The 21,137-nt window shown below is 41.6% G+C and overlaps 1 protein-coding gene across 2 annotated transcripts in view; it reads right to left on the bottom strand.

The window, feature by feature from the left end:
- The window catches only part of PHKA1 (phosphorylase kinase regulatory subunit alpha 1), a 453,374-nt gene that overhangs the window by 215,583 nt on the left and 216,654 nt on the right, over positions 1–21,137 (bottom strand). For both annotated transcript variants that reach the window (XM_075835632.1, XM_075835633.1), the window contains exons 20-23: positions 15,422–15,516; positions 14,776–14,915; positions 14,524–14,680; positions 5,384–5,463 (exon numbers count right to left, since the gene is read on the bottom strand). In XM_075835632.1, the coding sequence (XP_075691747.1) occupies positions 5,384–5,463; positions 14,524–14,680; positions 14,776–14,915; positions 15,422–15,516 (472 nt within the window). The remainder of the gene's footprint in view (positions 1–5,383; positions 5,464–14,523; positions 14,681–14,775; positions 14,916–15,421; positions 15,517–21,137) is intronic.

The following is a 21,137-nucleotide window of genomic DNA, read 5'->3' as shown; positions in this document are numbered from 1 at the left end:
CAGAGAAGGGTTAAGTTTAATGTCATCTAGTACTGTTAAGATATTCCGGATGTTAGAAACAGCCGAGCGACCTTTAACGAACCCAACCTGACTTGGAGAGATCAATCGTGGAAGGATGGAGGCTAATCGGTCAGCCATGATCTTAGACAGTATATTCAGATCTCAATTTATTAAGGAGATGGGACGGTAAGATGAAGCTAATTCAGGGTCCTTACACTGTATTGGAAGGACTTTAATGTATGTAGTGTTGGAGGAATCCGGGATGGATTGCCTGGTCATGTAGCTGTTATAAAGGTTGAGTAAACACGAGGAAACTTGATCTTTAAGTATTTTGAAAAATTCTCCCGTGTATCCATCCGGCCTTCTGGGTTTTAAGGTGCTGTATTACGTGTTTACTTTCATCTAGTGATATTGGGGAGTTTAAAATGGTATTTTCCTCATCTGTGAGCGTTGGGAGCTGTAGAGGATCAAATGAAAAGTTCATCTGTGAATCGTTAGGTTGGGGTTTGGCATAAATTGTGGAATCAAATTCTCGAAGTATAGCGTTTATGTGTTGTGGCTGAACGTGGACTTGTCCCCTGGAATCTTTCAGCTCAGCTATATAATTATGAGACCATGTTTTTACTAATCTAGCCAACAATCTGTCGGATTTGTTACCAAATTAGAAGTGTTTTCGCCTCTGTCCATCCACACTTCATAATCCGGTTTGGCTTTTTGCCAGAGTTTTTTATTAAGTGATGTAGGGGGAAGATTGAAATTGTGTGTAAGACTGTCTAAGATCTTGGCTGGAACCCTGAACTTTCTGTTGGATAGTTTTCCTAAGGTTAGAAACATACGCCATCAGATTGACTCTCAAAACTGCCATAGCAGTGTCCCAATATAATTGGGGATTATCAATGTCCATCCATTAGTAATCTCGTAGTCCTGCCACCATCCATGTAACAGGTTCTGGAAGCCCTCATGTGAAGTGAGATTAGAAGGGAAGTGCCAAAGATAATCCGTGCCCTGTGGGATAGTGTAATGGATTTCCAATATCACATGGATGTGATCAGATATAACCATGGGCTCAATGATACAATATTGAACACGTGGTAAGAAAGACTGAGACCAGTGTATAATCAGTTCTGTAGCAAGATTGATGGGCATAAGAATAATGGGAATATTCTCTTCCATCGGGATTGAGAAGCCACCATGGATCTGAGAGGCCTGTATCTAAGAGAAAATTACTTAAAACTGTACCTTTTGTAGATAGAGGCAAATCTCGAATCACAGTAGTGAGTTCTATCCTCTCCAGGGTGTAATACATAAAAAAAATAAAGTCTCCACCCACAATTTTATTTTGATCCGCTCCCGTAATCTTATGAACCTCATTATAAAAAGGTTGTTGACTTATGTTAGGACCATAATTATTATATACTAGTATGGAAAACACATTACACAGGTTTGCTAGAAAAAGGGATGATGATAAGTATTTGTAAAAAGTATTATAAAAAAATAAGTGTAATTTAAAACCTAACTACCAAAATTTGAAACCTAAGAAAAAAGCGGAAGAGTTTGCTGAATAATAGATTATTCACCCAGGGTAAAAGTATAATGTAGTAGATGTTACCTGCAGTCCTATGTAACACCACAGATAACACAGTGATAACTCTGAGAACAGATAATGTAGAGGTAACCTGCAGTCCCATGTAAGGCTCTATTCACATGACAGGGTCCAAGTGTTGGCCATTTTGGTCCGTTTTTCGCGGCCGTTTTGTTCCCGTTCCGGGCCGTGTTTCTGTTTTTAGCGGCCAATTTTGACCGCTTTTGCATTTATTTTTCCCCCTGTCCGTTTTAAAAACTGATTAATTTCATTTGTACATTTTCTGCCACACACTTCCCTCTGTAGATAATGCCACAGACTTCTCCAGGTGCCGCGTGCTGCGCTAGTGGGTGTTCTGAGGTATGTAGTTGATCTTGAGGTTCCTGTTTTACAAAAACTGGCAATTCAAAAGATATTGTATCAGGCTCATAAGCTGATAGCTATGGGTTGGTTGGATTCCTTTGCGCCGACACACAGGGAGTTGCTTAATCGTATGAATGGTATTATTCTGCTGGAGAGGGGGATATAGCTCAAGCGCAGTACTCCCAGAAAGTGTGAAGATCAATGGATCAATTAGTTGGTCGCCGGGGTGGCCATCTACCGCTCTTATAAACACTATAAGTCATGGACTTCTACAATAATTTCGTTATTATTTGTTGTGGATTTAGCAGGGGGTCTGTGTGCAGGAGGAGTAGGGTTGGGAGACCTGTTATGCTCAGGTGGATTTTTGTTGTGCATAGTACTCTTTGCATGTGGGTGGGGGCAGGGGTGGTGGTTGTTGTCTTATGTACTGAATGTTTGTATACTTTGAAAACTGTCAATAAAAACAATTTGATTTAAAAAAAAAGTTAATGCCACGCACTACTCTCTATAGATAATGCCACACACTGCCCGCTGTAGGTAGTGCCACACAAACCCCCCTGTAGGTAGTGCCACACAGCCCCCCTGGAGGTAATGCCACACAGCCCCCTTGTACATAGCCACCCCACATAGATGGCACCCCCCCTGTGGGGGACCGCTCCAGGAGAAGTCCCTGACTTCAATGTCCATATATGGACAGTGAAGTCCTCCCCGATTATATATATGATGCTTAAGTTGTCTGCTTAATCCCTCCACTTTCTGCGTCAGTTTCTGTTTTAGTTACTGTATAGGGAAGATTTTTATGCAACAAGATGAGCACTCCTGCCTTCAAGTCCTTGGCTCCAGAGCCATATAGTTGCCTCACCCATAGTTTTTTGTAAACAAATGAAGTCTTCTTACACTAGGTGAGTTTCCTGCAAAAGCGCAATGTCGGTCTTAAGACATTTTAAATGTCGCAGTACCATCATGCGTTTATGGGGTGATCTAAGAACCTTAACATTCCATGACGTGATTATCATAATAATGTAGAGTTTTAGTTAACTGAAAGCTCATCTGGATTTCCCAAATCCCAAACAAACAATTCCTGAACCCTGCAAAACCAAACAAAATACAAGGTGAACAGGATGATTCACATTCCTCACGACAGGCCATCATGCTAATATGCCAGTGGGCTTCTCTTAATTCCGGCATACGAGAACCCTGCAAACCCCACAGCAAGTTTGAATCCTACCAATCCACATCCTTCCACTCCCCCTGAGCCTCACGAAGAATCGTACAATCAGCAATATCAGAGCATAAAATAATAACAGTGTGATTGTAACATCTAGATCCAAGTAAATTTAGAATTTCCGAAGAAACACACATCAGATGGCATGTTTCTACTGCCAAAAAGGAAAGGATATCGAGATTTAAATACCATAGCCACCGCACGGCAACGCTCATTGAAACTAGACAAATTTGAAACAAAAAGGTAGAACAGATGCCAGCCTTCAAAATCTTTCAGGTGTCATTCCAAACCATCCAAAATACTTGTGGAGTGTAGAAACAGCAGCTTCAAAACATCAGTCATAGTCGGTCTGTGCAACACACAGTAAATAATGTATAAACAGCTTTTAAAGGATACTGAAACATAAGAAGTCCACATCAGAAGAACTATATGTATACGTATGATGGACCTCAAGGAGATTACAGCAATCTGCGAACATCAAGTCTTACTATAGACCATCAAGTAGAAGACTTAGGCGATTTTCGGCAGCATTGTTCCAAGGGCTCAGTAATTAGTGTTGTAGCTGGTGAAGGCGAATTCCCGTTGTTTTCAGCCCTAGAGTATGGGGCATCACTATCTTCTGGAGGCAGGAAAATTGCAGAAGCATCCTCTGGAGAATGATATAAGGCATAAGTGCCGTCTTTGTGGAAGATCTGTAATGTCGCCGGGTATAACAGTGAAAATGTCACTTACTTCCTGTATAATTCTGAGCAAATCTGTGAGAAAGCCCAGCGTTTCTTGGTGACCTCAGCAGAAAAGTCTCCAAAGATCAGTATGCAGTGGCCTTTGAAGTCCAGACCGCCATTTTTATTCATAAAGGCTTTAAATATTTGCATTTTATCCGAATAAATAAAGGTACTTGACTATAACCTGCCGAGGTCCATCTTGCTGAGGGAGAGAGCGACCACGTTGATCGCTTCTAGCTGGGTGGAGGTCTGGTCCAATTCTATGAGATATATCCACTTTGCAAGAGTGTTGAATGCCTAGAGCAGCAAGTAAATCAATCTCACAGAGATAGGCTAGATCTTTGGATGGTACTTGTTCAGGGAGACCTATAATGCACAGATTATTTTGTCTCGACCTATTTTCTAGGTCTTCAATGCGATCCCATAGCCTTTTATTTTCACGTTGAGTGTCCTGGACTAGGGAACGTAAGTCATCCAAATCCGTGTGCACATGCTGCAATGAGGTGTCTATGATTTCCAACCGTTCCTCATGCTGCGCAAAAGTTTCATGCAGTTTGGAAAGTGAAGCAACAACAGTGTTGGATAACGATTCCTGTAAATCTAGCAATATGAGCGCCGCTACAGTAATTGCAATCTTTTTATAGTCTATATGGCAGTCAGGCTTACCGGGTATAGCAGCTTGTGTCAGTTCAGGCTTCTCAGTCTCTGGGGAGTCTCCTGGCGGGAAAGAGTCATCCGCCATGTTAAGCTGTTCGATTGCACGGCCCAGCTTTGTTTGAGTCCTGGTTTTGCACATACACATCCCCAATTAAGCGTAAATAGCTAGTATACTCCTAAGACTACCTCAGCAGCTCTCTCTAACGTCTGTCAGACAGATATATGGAGTGGGGAAAGGAGCGATCCATTTGCGTATCCTCACATGCCGGGGCCAGAACTGGAAGTCACACCCCTCCTTTTAACGGTTTAAATGCCGCAGTCGCTATTGATCGCGGCATTTAACTAAACAATTAAAATGGTCAGGAACAGGGCGATCGCTCTTCCTGGACGTTAGAGCAGCTTATCAGCTGTAATACACAGCTGCAGTGTATAGAGCAGGCTCAGCGTGAGCCCGCTCCAAACATCACATCCCCCCGCTTCACGTGTAAGGGGTTAAAAGATAATGACATACTTCATACCCTTAACTCTGGGTAACAAAATATATTGGTTATACTGCCAAAAACTAAAATTTATTTTTGAACTAATCATATCCCTTTGCTATCAATGACTAGTCTGTTCAACCATTAACACTTCCAGTCTTTTCACACAGTAAAGTATTGCAGTTTTGTCATGCTTGCTAGGAGGTGTTTCAAAAGTTTTTGCATAATGGCAATTCACGTGACTACCATTCAATATTATCAGGTGACTTCTTCAGAACATTGGAATAATTTAAAAATCTCAAATAAAAAAATTAAAATGGCAGGCTAAACCCCCCCCCCCCACAAAACTTACGCAGTAATGGTCTTTTCTCGAGGTTCAGGTGGGAGCCCCACTGTGAGCTGTTTCTGATGAGACAGAAGGTCTGTGCAGGCCTACGGAAGACAAAACAATATTAAAAGAAATAAGAAAAACTGGGGTGATCTAACAAATTTAACTAAAATTTGGAACCAAGGAATTATACAGAATCAAAAAAATTGATAGGCATAGTAATTTAAATGAAATGTGCTTGTATTCATTAGTAAGGGTAGGCACATAGTGTGTACATTAACCCCTTCCTGCTGCAGCCACTTTTGACCTTCCTGACAGAGCCTTATTTTTAAATCTGACATGTTTCACTTTATGTGGTAATAACTTCAGAATGCTTTTACCTATCCAAGTGATTCTGAGATGGTTTTCTCGTGACACGTTGGACTTTGTTACTGGCAAAATTTGCTCAATACACTCAGAATTCATTTGTGAAAAACAGCAAAATTTATCAAAAAATTTCAGAAATTAGCATTTTTCTCAATTTAAATGCATCTGCTTGTAAGACAGGCATTTATACCACACAAAATAGTCACTAATTAACATCCCCCATATGTATACTTTAGATTGGCATCGTTTTTTGAACATTCTTTTATTTTTCTAGGATGTTACAAGGCTTAGGACTTTAGCAGCAATTTCTCAAATTTTCAAGAAAATTTCAAAAGACTATTTTTATAGGAGCCAGTTCAGTTGTCAGAAGCGTAGCTAGGTTCTCCAGCACCCGGGGCAAAGATTCAGTTTAGCGCCCCCCCAACCTCTTTCCCGACATCTCCTCACCGTGTTTGTTTTCTCTACCAATCGACGTGTCATTTCTTTTCATGTAACATGAGCATAAAAACATTTGTACATTTTACAAGCAATAGGGTTCTATACACAACACCAGAACCAAGCTCAGTACATAAATATAGCACCAGCACAAATACAGCTCAATTTAGTGCAACCCTTGCCGTATAGGTGTGTACGGCGTAAAACTACAGCTCCCAGCATGGCCCGAACAATGGTAAGGATATGCTGGGAGTTGCTGTTTCACAAAAAATAAATCATATCATAATCACACCACCCATCATCTCACTGCAGATTATACAGTAACTACAGTGCTGATTAGAGGCAGAATAAACATTTACATTATGTGACTCATCGGTGACGTTTCAGTTTCTAGTTCTTTTTCTCCATCCGGTCCAGACCTCTGATAACTTCTCCCGGTCACAGCCCATTTCTGCAGTTTGCCACTCACATGTCTTCAGCTTCTCACTTTTCCAACATTTCTGCACCTATAAATAAATATAAAGTTATCATTATACCACACACTACGCCCCCAAATATAATAGCACCATACAACCGTGTCCCACACACACACACTGTGCCCTTTGTAGATAGTGCCTGCCATAGAGCCCCCTGTAGATAGTGTAGCCATACAGCCCACCCCTGTATATAGTGTCCCACAAATAACTCCCCCTATAGTGCTCTACAGATTCCCCACCCCTGTATATAGCCCCCTGTAGATATAGCCCAGCCCTGTATATAGTGCTCCATGTATAGCCCAACCCTGTATATAGCCCACCCCTGTATATAGTGCTCCACGTATAGCCCAACCCTGTATATAGCCCACCCCTGTATATAGTGCTCTACAGATAGCCCACCCCTGTATTAGCCCCCCTGTAGATATAGCCCACCCCTGTATGTAGCCCCCCTGTATATAGTGCTCCACCCCTGTATATAGTGCTCCACATACAGTCCACCCCTGTATATAGTGCTCCACATATAGCCTACCCCTGTATATAGCCCCCCTGCACATATAGTCCACCCCTGTATATAGTGCTCCACTAGATCGTCCACCCCTGTATATAGTGCTACACAGATAGCCAACCCCTGTATACAGGGGTGGGCTATCTGTGGAACACTATATACAGGGGCGGACTATATGTACAGGGGGGCGCTTTCTGTGGAGCACTATAGGGGGAGCTATTTGTGGGATACTATATACAGGGGTGGGCTATATCTACAGGGGTGGGCTATATCCAGGGGTGGGCTATATCCAGGGGTGGGCTATATCCAGGGGTGGGCTATATCTACAGGGGTGGGCTATATACTATATAGCCCCCCCTGTAGCTATAGCCCACCCCTGTATATGGTGCTCCATAGATAGCCCACCCCAGTATATAGCCCCCCTGTAGATAGACACCCCCGTGTAGATAAAGGCCCCTCCCGTGTAGATAAAGGCCCCTCCCGTGTAGATAAAGGCCCCTCCCGTGTAGATAAAGGCCCCTCCCGTGTAGATAAAGGCCCCTCCCGTGTAGATAAAGGCCCCTCCCGTGTAGATAAAGGCCCCTCCCGTGTAGATAAAGGCCCCTCCCGTGTAGATAAAGGCCACTCCCGTGTAGATAAAGGCCCCCCCGTAGATAAAGTCCCCCTTGTAGATACAGCCACACTTTCATTACAATTAAAAAAATAAAATATATTTAAACTCACCTTAATCCCGCTCCCACGCCGTCCGGCAGCCATGGAGACCTGCTCTCTACTGTGCAGGTCTCCTGGTGGTTGAACGCAGCATCTATGAAAGGCGATGATTGGCTGGGCAGGATGACTTTCCCTGTCAGTCAGCGCCTTTCATCGACGGAAGCTTCACTGGTACAAAAGGTACCAGTCGCTTCACTGATGCAAAAGCACTGAATAGCCGGGCACGGAACGTGCCCGGTCATTCATTGCTTCTAATTGTGCCTGTGTCCTATAGACACAGGTACAATTATAGTGCAGGAGGAGGTGGTGCTGGCGCCCCCCTCTAAGCTGCGCCCGGGGTACATGCCCCGCCTGCACCCCCTAGCTACGCCCCTGCAGTTGTGAAGTGGCTTTGAGGGCCTTAAATATTAGAAACATCCAAAAAATCACCCCATTTAAAAAAACTCCAAACCTCAAAATATTCAAAACAGAATTTAGAAAGTTTCTTAACCCTTTAAATATTTCGTAGGAATTACTAAGGACAGAAGCTGTCAAACCAACCTGATTTGTTTTTATGAAGTGGTAAGCAGAAGCCTAGACACTGTGGATATAGTGTTTTTGGACTTTGCAAAGGCATTTGACACTGTCCCACAGACGTCTAATGGGTAAATTAAGGACTATAGTTTTAGAAAGTATCGTTTGTAATTGGATTGAGAATTGGCTCAAGGACCGTATCCAGAGTTGTGGTCAATGATTCCTACTCTGAATGGTCCCCGGTTAAAAGTGGTGTACCACAAGGTTCAGTGCTGGGACCACTATTATTCAACTTATTTATTAATGATATAGAGGATGGGATTAATAGCACTATTTCTATTTTTTGCAGATGACACCTAGCTATGTAATATAGTTGAGTCTAAGGAAGAGGTTTGTGAATTGCAAGCGGATTTAAACAAACTGAGCTTTTGGGCGTCCACTTGGCAAATGAAGTTTAATGTAGATAAATGTGAAGTTATGCACCTGGGTACGAACAACCTGCATGCATCATATGTCCTAGGGGGCGCTACACTGGGGGAGTCACTTGTTGAGTAGGATCTGGGTGTACTTGTAAATCATAAACTAAATAACAGCATGCAATGTCAATCAGCTGCTTCAAGGGCCAGCAAGATATTGTCGTGTATTAAAAGAGGCAAGAACTCGTGGGACAGCGATATAACATTACCACTTTACAAAGCATTAGTGAGGCCTCATCTAGAATGTGCAGTTCAGTTCTGGGCTCCAGTTTATAGAAAGGATGCCCTGGAGTTGGAAAAAATACAAAGAAGAGCAACGAAGCTAATATGGCCCATGGGGAATCGAAGTTATGAGGAAAGATTAAAAGAACTAAACCTTATTTAGCCTTGAAAAAAGATGACTAAGGGGGGACATGATTAACTTATAGAAAGATATGAATGGCACATACAAAAAATATGGTGAAATCCTGTTCCATGTAAAACCCCCTCAAAAAACAAGGGGGCACTCCCTCCGTCTGGAGAAAAAAAGGTTCAATCTGCAGAAGGGACAAGCCTTCTTTACTGTGAGAACTGTGAATCTATGGAATAGCCTACCGCAGGAGCTGGTCACAGCAGGGACAGTAGATGGCTTTAAAAAAGGGTTAGATAATTTCCTAGAACAAAAAAATAGTAGCTCCTATGTGTAGAAATTTTTTACTTCCCCCTTTCCCATCCCTTGGTTGAACTTGATGGACATGTGTCTTTTTTCAACCGTACAAACTATGTAACTATGTAAAAGCAAAGTAGTGGTGAGATTTACAAATGTCATTTTTTTGGGCAGAAATTCATTTTTAATCCTTTTTTTTTTTGTACCACAGAAGGTTTTACCAGAGAAATGCAGCTTAATATGTATTGCCCAGATTCTGCAGTTTTAGAGAATATCCCACATGAGGCCCTAGTTTGCATATGGACTGAAGCACAGGCCTCAGAAGCAAAAGGACTACATAGTGGATTTTGGGGCCTCTTTATTATTAGAATATATTTTAGGCACCATGTCAGGTTCCAATAGGTCTTGTGGTGCCAAAACAGTGGAAATCCCCAAAAAGTTAACCCATTTTGGAAACTACATCCCTCAAGGAATTTATTTAGGGGTATAGTGTGCATTTTGACTCCACAGGTTTTTTTCAGAAATTATTGGAAGTAGGCCGTGAAAATGAAAATCTATTTATTTATTTTTAAATAAAATGTAGGTTTAACTATTTTTTTTTTCCATTTCCACAAGGACAAAAAAAAAAAAAAAAGCACAACAACATTTGTAAACCAATTTCTCCGGAGTAAAACAGTACCCCATATGTGGCCATAAATAGCTGTTTGGACACACGGCAAGGCTGAGAAGGGAAAGAGCGCCATTAGGCTTTTGGAGATCTAATTTAGCAGGAATGGTTTGCAGAGGCCATGTCACATTTGCAAAGCCCCTGAGGGGACAAAACATTGCAAACCCCCCAAAATTTACCCCATTTGGGAAACTACGCTGCTCAAGGAAATTTAGGGGTTAAATAAATGACAAAATTAAAAATCCGTGGATGTGTAATAAACGTTGTAGCACTCCTTTATACACATGCCAGGTTCGTCGGGACAGGTTTCGCACTGATAAATGGGGTCTTTTCTTCTCCCCCTTTTGTAAAACACTTTTGCACCTTTTTTAAGTCCTTCCTTTCTTACCAGTGGAGGGGATTTCACTGGGAAAGTGTTGTCCTGGTACAATACATGGACAATCGCTTTCGCTTCTAGAAGTACTGCCCCCCCCCCTTTCCTGGTTCCCAAATACAAGGGCCTTAATAAACACCTCTTGAAAATTAAGGAATGTCCCTTTCCGGCCTGCACATTGGTATAGAACTTAAGTGTTATACAATGCCATCTGTGCCATGTGCACGGCCAGCTTTTTGCACCACAACTTTGTTTTCCGCATGGCACTGTATGGCTTTAGTACTTGATCAGAGAGATCAACCCCTCCCATGTACTTATTGTAGCCCAGGATGCAATCTGGCTTAGGGGTCATTGTAGTGCTACTTCGGATAGGGTTGCTGCCGTTACCGTGTATTGTGGTCAACAAAAAGGACATCCCTCTTGTCCTTATACTTGACCAGCAACATGTCCTCGCTGTGTAGTGCCCTGCTTTCTCCCTTTCTTATTGGTTGCTCAATCAGAGTTTTAGAGACGCCTTTCTGCTTTTTGCTCACGGTGCCGCATGCTGAAGTATTTCTGGTGGCGAGGCAGTTAAATAGTGGGATGCTGGTATAGAAGTTATCCACGTAAAGGTGGTAACCCTGGTCCAGCAGTGGGTGCAACAAATCCCACACTGTTTTCCCACTAACTCCCAGGACAAGGGGGCATTGCAGAGGTTCTATCCTGGAGTGCTTTCCTTCATAAACATTTTAATTCCATACCTCGCCCTCTTGCTTAGCAGGTATTGGCGGAATTTTAGTCTCCCCTTAAAATGTACAAGGGACTCGTCTATTGCAATGTTCTTTTCGGGGGCATAAGCTTCTTGAAATTTGGTGCAGAAATTATCAATGACTGGCATGATTTTGAGTAGGCGGTCATATGTGGGGTTATTACGGGGTGGGCACTGTGCATTATCATTAGAATGCAAAAATATCAGAATTATTTCAAAATGTGTCCGGGTCATTTGCATGCGGTAAAATGGGGTGCGGTAAAAAACGTCCGTACTCCAGTATTGCCTAATCTCTGTCTTTTTAATAGGCCCATATGTAGCAAATGGCCCCAAAATGTAAACATTTCCACGGCCTCTATAGGGGTTCACCTAGTAAATGATGACATGGTGTTTTGAGCTAAAAATTGCTGAGCGTATAAATTTGTCTGGGCCACCATTAAATTAACAAAATCCTCAGGAAAAAAAACGAATTCCTGAGCTGTCTATGTGGGGGTTCCTCATCACTGGATGAGGATGATGAGGAGGAGAAGGTCAAGAGGAATGGGGCAATTTCCTCTTCTCCCTCGCTGGCCGATTCAGTGTCAGAAGCCAGGATGGCATAAGCCTCCTCAGCTGAATAGACCCTTTGGGATGATTGGGACATTTTTATTAGTGGGGTATGTACTACTTCAACACGTGTAATAGTCAATTTATTTTTATAGAGGTGGTTGTGTGTGTTGTGCTTTTACACGTGTATATGAAATTTATAGGGAAAAAAATAAAAAGAGAAGAAATAGGAGAATAAGATAAAAATTTAGGAGAAATAAACTTAGAGCGTCCAATACAAAACTGTAAAAAATTCCAGACTACCTGACACTAACAAGCAAATTAACCCTAAAGCTGTAAAAAACATGAACATTTTTTTGTCAAAGCACTTCAGTTAAAAAAAAAAAAATCCTTATTGTCCGTCACTAACTGCCATCTTTACTTCAAAACGTTCTTATTTTTTCACTATAACTGTTTTCCAGTTTGTCAGAAGTATACGACATTTTGCGGGAAGCACTGGCTTTCTTTGACGTATACTTACGAAAAATTGTCAGGAAGGAGTTAAAGGGTGTGTGCACCTGTGCAATATTTGTTTTTCCTTTGCATCCAAAATGAAACTGTGCAAAGAAAGAAAATATCACCAACTGTTCAGCATATGCAGCTCTTTTAAGAACCTATGTTCACTAAGTAGCTGATACTGCTCAGTGATTATATACTAAGGCCTTGTTCACATCTGCGTTGGAGTCCCGTTCTGACGTTCCGTCTGAGCTTTCTGTCAGAACGGGACCCTGAACAGACAACGGAAACCAGAGGTTTCCGTTTCCATCACCATTGATTTCAATGGTGACTGATCCGGTGAGCATGGTTTCCGTTTGTCTCTGTTGTGCACCGTACCCGTCGTTTTGCTGGAAGCAATGGCATAGTAGACTACACTATTGCTTCCGGAAAAACTACCTCTGGTTTCAGTTTGTGTCAATTTATGTCTGTTCAGGGTCCCGTTCTGATGGAAAGCTCTGACGGAATGTCAGAACGGCACCCCAACGCAGATGTGAAAGAGGCCTTGTAATGGCAGGAAGGAGGTGAAGGGAAAGTGAACCCTAATCTACCCACCGCCCTGTCCCTGCCTACTTGCAACGACCCGCCCTAGGCGACAGGGTACAACTAGGCGGCGGTCCCTACGCTGTCTAAGTGCACGGGAGAACAAACAGGGAACACGCAAGGGAAGGGGCAGTCGCCCACGGAACGCCGCGAGGAAACGGAGCGGTGAATGAGTAGTCCGGACCAGGATGAAGTGGAGTATACCCAAGTGAGCACGGAGGAGGAAGCAAGCCAGAGGCAAAGCAAAGCAGGTTAAGCAGAACTGCAGCAAGGCAGAAGCACGGCAGAAGCAGGCTGGAGCAAGCAGCAGTGGGGCCAGGAATCCAGAAGAATTACAAGCACTGAGGAGGAGAACACGGCAGGTAATAAAGGGCAGGGGGCGGAGCTAACTCCGACTGACCAGGCCGCGATAGGCTCTCCCACTCCTGAGCCTGCCACCCTGGTTGGTGGGAGATGGTGTCAGTCGAACAGGTCTGGCCTCAGGTGTGGATTGATTAATCCCAGGAGTATACCTAGATGTAGTACCTGGCAGATCCCTAACAGGCCTAGTCCTGCAGTCATGTATTAAGGTGGTTTTACACGGGCAGACACTCACCCGTGTTTACCACCTTAAAATGGGCATTGATCGACAATACATTTGCAATGACAGTTTAGTACGGGGACGAACAATTGTTACTACAATCGTGCGTCCCTATGCATTTGCGTCATGTCAGAAGTACACAGAGAGATGTACTGCCGAATAGCGACTCATTTTTGTGTTCGTTCTTCAGCATACCCTTTAATAATTATGCATTTAAGGTCATCATTCAAGACCATGTGGCATCTAACAAACTACTCACTAAAGAAAAGCATTGCCAGGAATAATCCAGTGTTATAAACAAAAAATGGTAGATGAGGCTGACAAGGCGATCAGAGGGGAGCAGTTTCTGGCTCCCCAATGGCTCTCTCTCTGTCACCTGGTGCAGTCATGAATCAGCTGATCAGAAGAGCTGTTGGACAGCTCCCTTTACTGCTGTACAATCTGGCTACCTCGGCTGGCAGGAGGGTTAAATTGATAAGGCGGCTCAAAAGCCAATACTGACCTCAACATTGCTAAAAAGTATGTGGGAAAAAAAAAAAGGTAATTGGAAAGGAACAAGCAAGAAACATTAAATATCAGGAAAACCTGCTAGGTAAGCTGGCACCTACTTTTTTTTCCCAGAAGAAAAAATTAAGATGTATACTAACAAAAAACACAAAATAGTCAGCGTTCCACAGTTGTGCTACATAAAGAGTTTTAGACAATTTTTAGGATAAAAATTTATATTAACAGGTACACCTGTTTGGTGCAGACACATAGGGTTTTACCTTAATTGTTAAAATAATAAACTTCAATATATTTAACTTTATGATGAATTACTACTTCTAACTCGGTTTAAACACTTGCACGACGACGTGTCATCCATAGGGTAGGCTGGGCAGTCGACATGCAGCATGTAAACAGAAGCGAGAGTTGAAGTATGAGAGCATGTTGGTTAAAACATTTGACTACAGTCGCCCTGTTATCTGCATGGTTTATAAATGGTATATATTATTATTTAAAAAGAAAGCGGCCAAAAACGCTTTCAGGGTTATTCCACACATACCTCATCCAGAGCTTCTACTTTCTTCTTCAGAATGCCTGAAATAAACCGTATCAATGCCCAATGCCGTGTTCCTCCGACTTTCCCATACAGTTCTATTAGAAGATCCTTTACAGTCACACCAGGCTGTCCATATATCTTTGTGTCCCAGTCTAATCCTCTGTCGAGATTAAAAGTAAACCAAAATGACAATTTAAAGAAGCATCCAAAGTGTTCTTTAAGGCATTGAAATTGTGAGTGTATACATAAACTCACTTTATGGCATATAAGATATATAAGAGGTTTGCTTGCTCCTGGACACTTTTAGTATCCCGCAAGACATCCACCAGTGAAGCAAAATCTGTCTGCCCTGACGTATCCTGAGGAAGATGCATCTCTGCAGGCATGGCCGGAATCTTAAAACAAAAAAAAACGCTTTAAAAACATGTACACCACAACAAACAGCATAAGAGGGATAAGAGATTCAAATCTAGTTAAAAGATATACATTTTTGAGGCAACACCTTTAAGGATCATAAAAAGCAAGTCACAGCTAGAAACTGCTAATCACATATATTTAAAGTCTACCTCCATTTTTGGATCTGACAGATGTCCAAAGCTTTAATCAGTGAAGGTCCGTGACTTAAGACCCCCATGATGACTAGATTGAAGAGCAAGATGCTCTACAGTCCATTAAAGCAAACGAGAGTACGGTTAACATTAGAATGGCAAGGAGCCCATCAATCAAGCAATGAATAGAGGCACCAGCTCATAGGCACCCACCTAAAAAGACTTGTTACTGGAGGTACATTTTAAAGGCCAACGTGTTAAATATAGTATTAATTAAGGAAAATCTTTACATGGAAATTAACGCAAGGAACAAATTTTTTGGGACATTTACCATTATCTTAAGTGATTGTTACCTTGCTTGTTTGCTGCTTTTGGAGTGTAGCATTCAACAGATCAAAGGAGGGCTGTGTAGCCTGAAACAACTTGGTAGGCAGGTACATCTGTACATCTAGAAGGTATAATACACGGAATAGTGAAAGAAAGTCATCAAAAAACATTATTGCATCACTTTAATGAGATGTGTAAATAACAATATAACCAATACTTCATGTCTATCAAAATTAAAAAGTTATTTATATTGCACTGAACCCTATGGTAGCACAGAAATCCGTGAATAACCGAGCTCTAGAGGCATGTATCTAGTATAAGTTCAGGCAGTGTTTTCAATGTGGACGCAGAGGTTGATCAAAAAATCATAATCAACATTAATTTTCACATCCAATGGGTTTTCCATGTTAATTCTGATTTTGGTCCACATCAATCTCCCCTATCACAACTTTACCCAGAGGTGCGTGCTAGGAGTGTTTTCACAAGTACCAGAGGAGGACAGAGCTTCTACAATACAGTGAGTAACTTCAAAAAGTGAGGCACAGAAAGTGATTAAATTTTCCTGTAGTAAAGAATGCTCTGAAGGGGCTATTTGTAGCCCTTCTGAATGTTCTCTTCTAAGTTTAAAAAGTTTTTGCATAGAGTGAAGGTGAGAAAAAGGCATAGTCAGTATTAACCCCTTAATGACCAGCCTATTTTAAACCTTAATGACCAAGCCATTTTATACGTTTTTCCATCGTCGCATTCCGAGAGCTATAACCTTTTTATTTTTGCGTCGACATAGCTGTATGAGGTCTTGTTTTTTGCGGGACAAGTTGTATTTTTTAATAGCACCATTTTGGGGGACATATTTATTGATTAACTTTTATTAACTTTTTTTTGGGGGGGGGGGGAATAGAAAAAACCTTGAAATTTCGCCAATCTTTATCACGTCTTAAATCTACGCCGTTTACCGTGTGAGATAAATAACAATAATTTTATTCAACGGGTTGTTACGATCGCAACGATACCAAATTTGTATAGTTTTTGTATGTTCTACTACTTTTACACAGTAAAAACGCTTTTTTTTCAAAATTATTTGTTTTTGTGTCTCGATATTTGAAGAGCCGTAACGTTTTTATTTTTTCGCCGATGCGGTTGTATGAGGGCTTTTTTTTTTGCGGGAAGACTTGTAGTTTTTATTGGTACCATTTTGGAGTAGATGCGACTTTTTATTACATTTTTTTTTTTTTAATTTAATCTTTGATTGTGTTCTGCAGATCACAGAACTTATGGAAAATGAGCCAAAAAATAACAAAAAAAACAAAAACAGTTACAGTGTGTAATGTTAACCCCTTGCGTACCTTCGCCGTAATAGTACATCGCATAGTGACATAACAGCGGCGGCAGCTGTCATTGACAGCTAACTGTCTCTGCTACCGGCCTGGGGACCAATTAGCAGTCCCCAATGCCGGCGATTGCTGTGATTGGTCAGTCTCTGAAGACTGACCAATCACAGCCGTCTGTGACGTCGTCTGCAGGAGAAAGCTCCTGTCACTTTCTCTGATCTCCTCATTTCTGTGAGATCCGTGAGGAGATCAGAGAAAGCGGTGTAAAAAAACAAAACACTATTTTTATTAACCCCTTCCCAAAAATGGGCGTATAGTAACGCCCTGAGGATGAAGCGGGCACAGGAGCTGTGCTCGCTCCATCTTCATCGGATGTCGGCTGTAATATAGAGCCGACATCCCACTGCAACTACAGCGAGTAGTTTAACCCCTTAAATGCCGCTGTCAATAGCGACAGCGGCATTTAAGTGATTGATACAGAGGGAGGGGGCTCCCTCTGCACCCCATTGCCCTCCCCCCGTGAAAAATCGTGGGGTTCTGATGGTTGCAATGGCAACCAGGTAGCCTAGAAACGGCTTCCTGGTTGCCAGGTACGGGAGCCTATTAGGTCCAGCCCAAGGCAGGACGTAATAGGCTCAACTGTCAGTTGTAAAGTGACAGTTACAATACACTGCACTACACAAGTACATACAGAAGTAGTGCAGTGTATTGTACAGGGGATCAGAAGATCAGATCTTCCAGTCCCCTAGTATTTGTAAAATAAAAAGTGAAAAAAAGTAAAAAAAAAGTTTTAGATAAATAAATAAATAAAAGTTTTACGTAATAAAAACAATAATCGCCTTGTTTCCCTGATCAAGCCCTTTATAATTAGAAAAAAAATGAAAAAAAGACAAAAACTAGACATAACAGGTATTGCCGCGTTCGTATTGGCCTGACCTAAAAAAATATATTATTTATCCCGCACGGTGAACACCGTAAAAAAAATACCATAAAAAACAGTGGCAGAATTTCCTTTTTTGGTCACGTTGTTTCCAAAAAAATTGAATAAAAAGTGATCAAAAAGTCGCGCGTAGCCAAACATGGTACCAATAAAAACTACAGTGTGTCACGCAAAAAACAAGCCCTCACAAAGCTCCGTCGACAAAAAAATAAAAAGTTATGGCTCTCAGAACATGGTGACACAAACATTTTATTTAGAAAAAAGTGTTTTTATTGTGTAAAAGTAGTAAAACATAAAAACTATATAAATTTGGTATTGCCATAATCGTATCAAACCGCAGAATAAAGTAAACATGTTGTTTATACTGCACAGAGAAAAAATTATAAAAAAAATAGTGAAAGAATTTCTGGTATTTGGTCTCCTCACCTCAGAAAAAATGGAATAAAAACTGATCAAATTATCGCATGTACCCCAAAATGATACTAATAAATACTACAGCTCGTCCCATGAAAATCAAGCACTCACACAGCTCGTCCACGGAAAAATAAAAAGTTATGACTCTTGGAACGCAATAATGCAAAACGACGGCCCAGACTAATTTTTATGTGCAGCAGTTCTTCACCTAAAACCCCACGTCATCATTTGCAGCCCCCACTGGTAGACCCTGTAAATGCAGCGGAAACGGTGACATTTTGGGGTCTGTGCTACATATGGGGCTAGTGAAGAAGTCAAAGATTAGGCCATACTGGAGTGCGGGTGTTTTGTACAACACCACAGACACCCTTTAGAAGTGTGACTCCTGCACCCAATAATCCAGCCTGTGCATGAAGGATTGGTTCAAAGCGTACATCACTACCAGGGATAATTAATTTTATTATTCATTCTCCCCATTATTACATCATCTATTATGACCTGTTGCACTCCGCCCAGCTTACATATACCCTGATGTACTCCACATAGCTTACATATACCCTGATGTACTCCGCACAGTTTACATATACCCTGATACACTCCGCCCAGCAAACATATACCCTGATGAACTCCGCCCAGCTTACATATACACTGATGTACTCCGCCCAGCTTACATATATCCTGATGTACTCCGCCCAGCTTATATAATCCCTGATGTACTCCGCCAAGCTTACATATACCCTGATGTACTCCGCCCAGCTTACATATACCCTGATGTACTCTGCACAGCTTACATATACCCTGATGTACTCCGCCCAGCTTACATATACCCTGATACACTCCGCCCAGCTTACATATGCCCCCACATTATAAACTGAAACACCAGTAAAACACTAAACAAAACTACTACCAAGCAAAATCTGCGCTCCGAAAGCCAAATGGCGCTCCTTCTGGGCCTGGCAGTGTGCCCAAACAGCAGTGTATGACCACATATGGGGTATTACCGTACTCTGGAGAACCGCTTAACAATTTATGGGGCGTATGTCTCCAGTGGTACAAGCTGGGCCAAACGCATTGGGCACTGAAATAGCATATATGTGGAAAATGTCAATTTTCAATCTGCAATATCCACTGTGCAATAATTTCTGCAAAACCTTTGGGGGTCAAAATGCTCACTACACTTCTAGATGAATTCCTTGAGGGGTGTAGTTTCCTAAATGGGGTCACTTCTCGGGAGTTTTCACTCTACTGGTACCTCAGCGCAATGCAACATGGCGTCAAAAACAAATTTTGTAAAATCTCCACTCCAAAAACGAAATTGCACTTTTTCCGTTTAGACCCTTGCCGTATGTCCAAATAGCCGTTTACAACCACATATGGGGTATTACCGTAATTAGGAGAAATTGCTTTACAAATGTTGAGGTGCTTTTTCTCCTTTATTCCTTATAAAAATTAGAAAATTCTGTGTTTTTTCCCAAAAAAAGTCTCTTCATCTTCACAGACTAATTCCAATAAATTCAGCAAAAAACCTGTGGGGTCAAAATGCTAACTATACCACTAGAAAAACTCCTTGAGGGGTATAGTTTCCAAAATGGGGTCACTTTTGGGGGGATTCCACTGTTTAGGTCCCTCCAGGGCGTTGCAAACGTGACACGGCACTGAAAACCATTCCAGTAAAATCAGAGCTCCAAAATCCAAATGGGGGTCCTTCCCTTCTGAGCCCTGCTGTGGGTCCAGACAGCAGTTTATTACCACATATGGGGTATTTCCGTAATCGCGAGAAATTGCTTTACAAATGTTGGGGTGCTTTCTTTCCTTTATTTCTTGCAAAAATTTGAAATTTTTACGTTTTTCCAGAAAAAAAGTAGATTTTAATTTTCACAGACTAACTCCAGAAAATATAGCAAAATACCTGTGGGGTCAAAATGCTAACTATACCCCTAGATAAATTCCCTGAGGGGTGTAGCTTAAAAAATGGGGGTCACTTTTGGGGGTTTCCACTGTTTTGGCACCACAAGACCTCTTCAAACCTGACATGGTGCCTAAAATATATTCTGAAAAAAGGAGGCCCCAAAATCCAAGAGGTGCTCCTTTGCTTCTGAGGCCGGTGTTTCAGTCCATCACCGCACTAGGGCCACATGTGGGATATTTCTAAAAACTGCAGAATCTGGGCAATAAATATTGAGTTGCGTTTCTCAGGTAAAACCTTCTGTGGTACAGAAGAAAATGTATTACATATGAATTTTGTAAAAAAAAAAATTAAATTTGAAAATTTCAGCTCTACTTTCCTTCAATTCCTGTAAAACGCCTAAAGGGTTGAAACACTTTCTGAATGCTGTTTTGGATACTTTGAGGGGTGCAGTTTTCAAAATGGGGTGTTTTATGGGGGTTTCTAACATATAGGGCACTCAAAACCACTTCAGAACTGAACTCGTCCCTGAAAAAATAGCTTTTTGAAATTTTCTTAAAAATATGAGAAATTGCTGCTAAAGTTCTAAGCCTTGTAATGTCCTAGAAAAATAAAAGGATGTTCAAAAAACGATGCAAACATAAAGTAGACATATGGGAAATGTGAATTAGTAACTATTTTGTGCGGTATTACTATCTGTTTTACAAGCAGATACATTTAAAATTGGAAAAATCAAAATTTCTTCATATTTTCTCTAAATGTTGGTGTTTTTCACAAATAAGCAATGAATTTATCGACCAAATTTTTGCACTAACCTAAAGTACAATATGTCACAAGAAAACAGTCTCAGAATCAATTGGATAGGTAAAAGCATTCCAGAGTTATTACCACATAAAGTGATACATGTCAGATTTGAAAAAATGGGTCTGGTCCTCAAGGCCAAAATGAGCTGGGTACTCAAGGGGTTAAGTTCCAGCAGTCCACAAAGCCTCATTTTTATAACAGAATGAATCCGAAGCAGTCAAAGGGAATAAGGAATGCTTGTAATGTTAAGACCAGGGAGGCGTTCCTTAACCCCTTCCCGCTCCTGGACGTACTATTAGGTCATGGCAGCTGTATCGTTCGCGCTCCATGACCTAATAGTACGTCCTGCA

This window comes from Rhinoderma darwinii, chromosome 8, assembly GCF_050947455.1.
Source record: "Rhinoderma darwinii isolate aRhiDar2 chromosome 8, aRhiDar2.hap1, whole genome shotgun sequence".
Classification (NCBI taxonomy): domain Eukaryota; kingdom Metazoa; phylum Chordata; class Amphibia; order Anura; family Rhinodermatidae; genus Rhinoderma; species Rhinoderma darwinii.
Note: the sequence above shows the minus strand (reverse complement) of the source record. Positions and strands in the feature narration are given on the sequence as shown.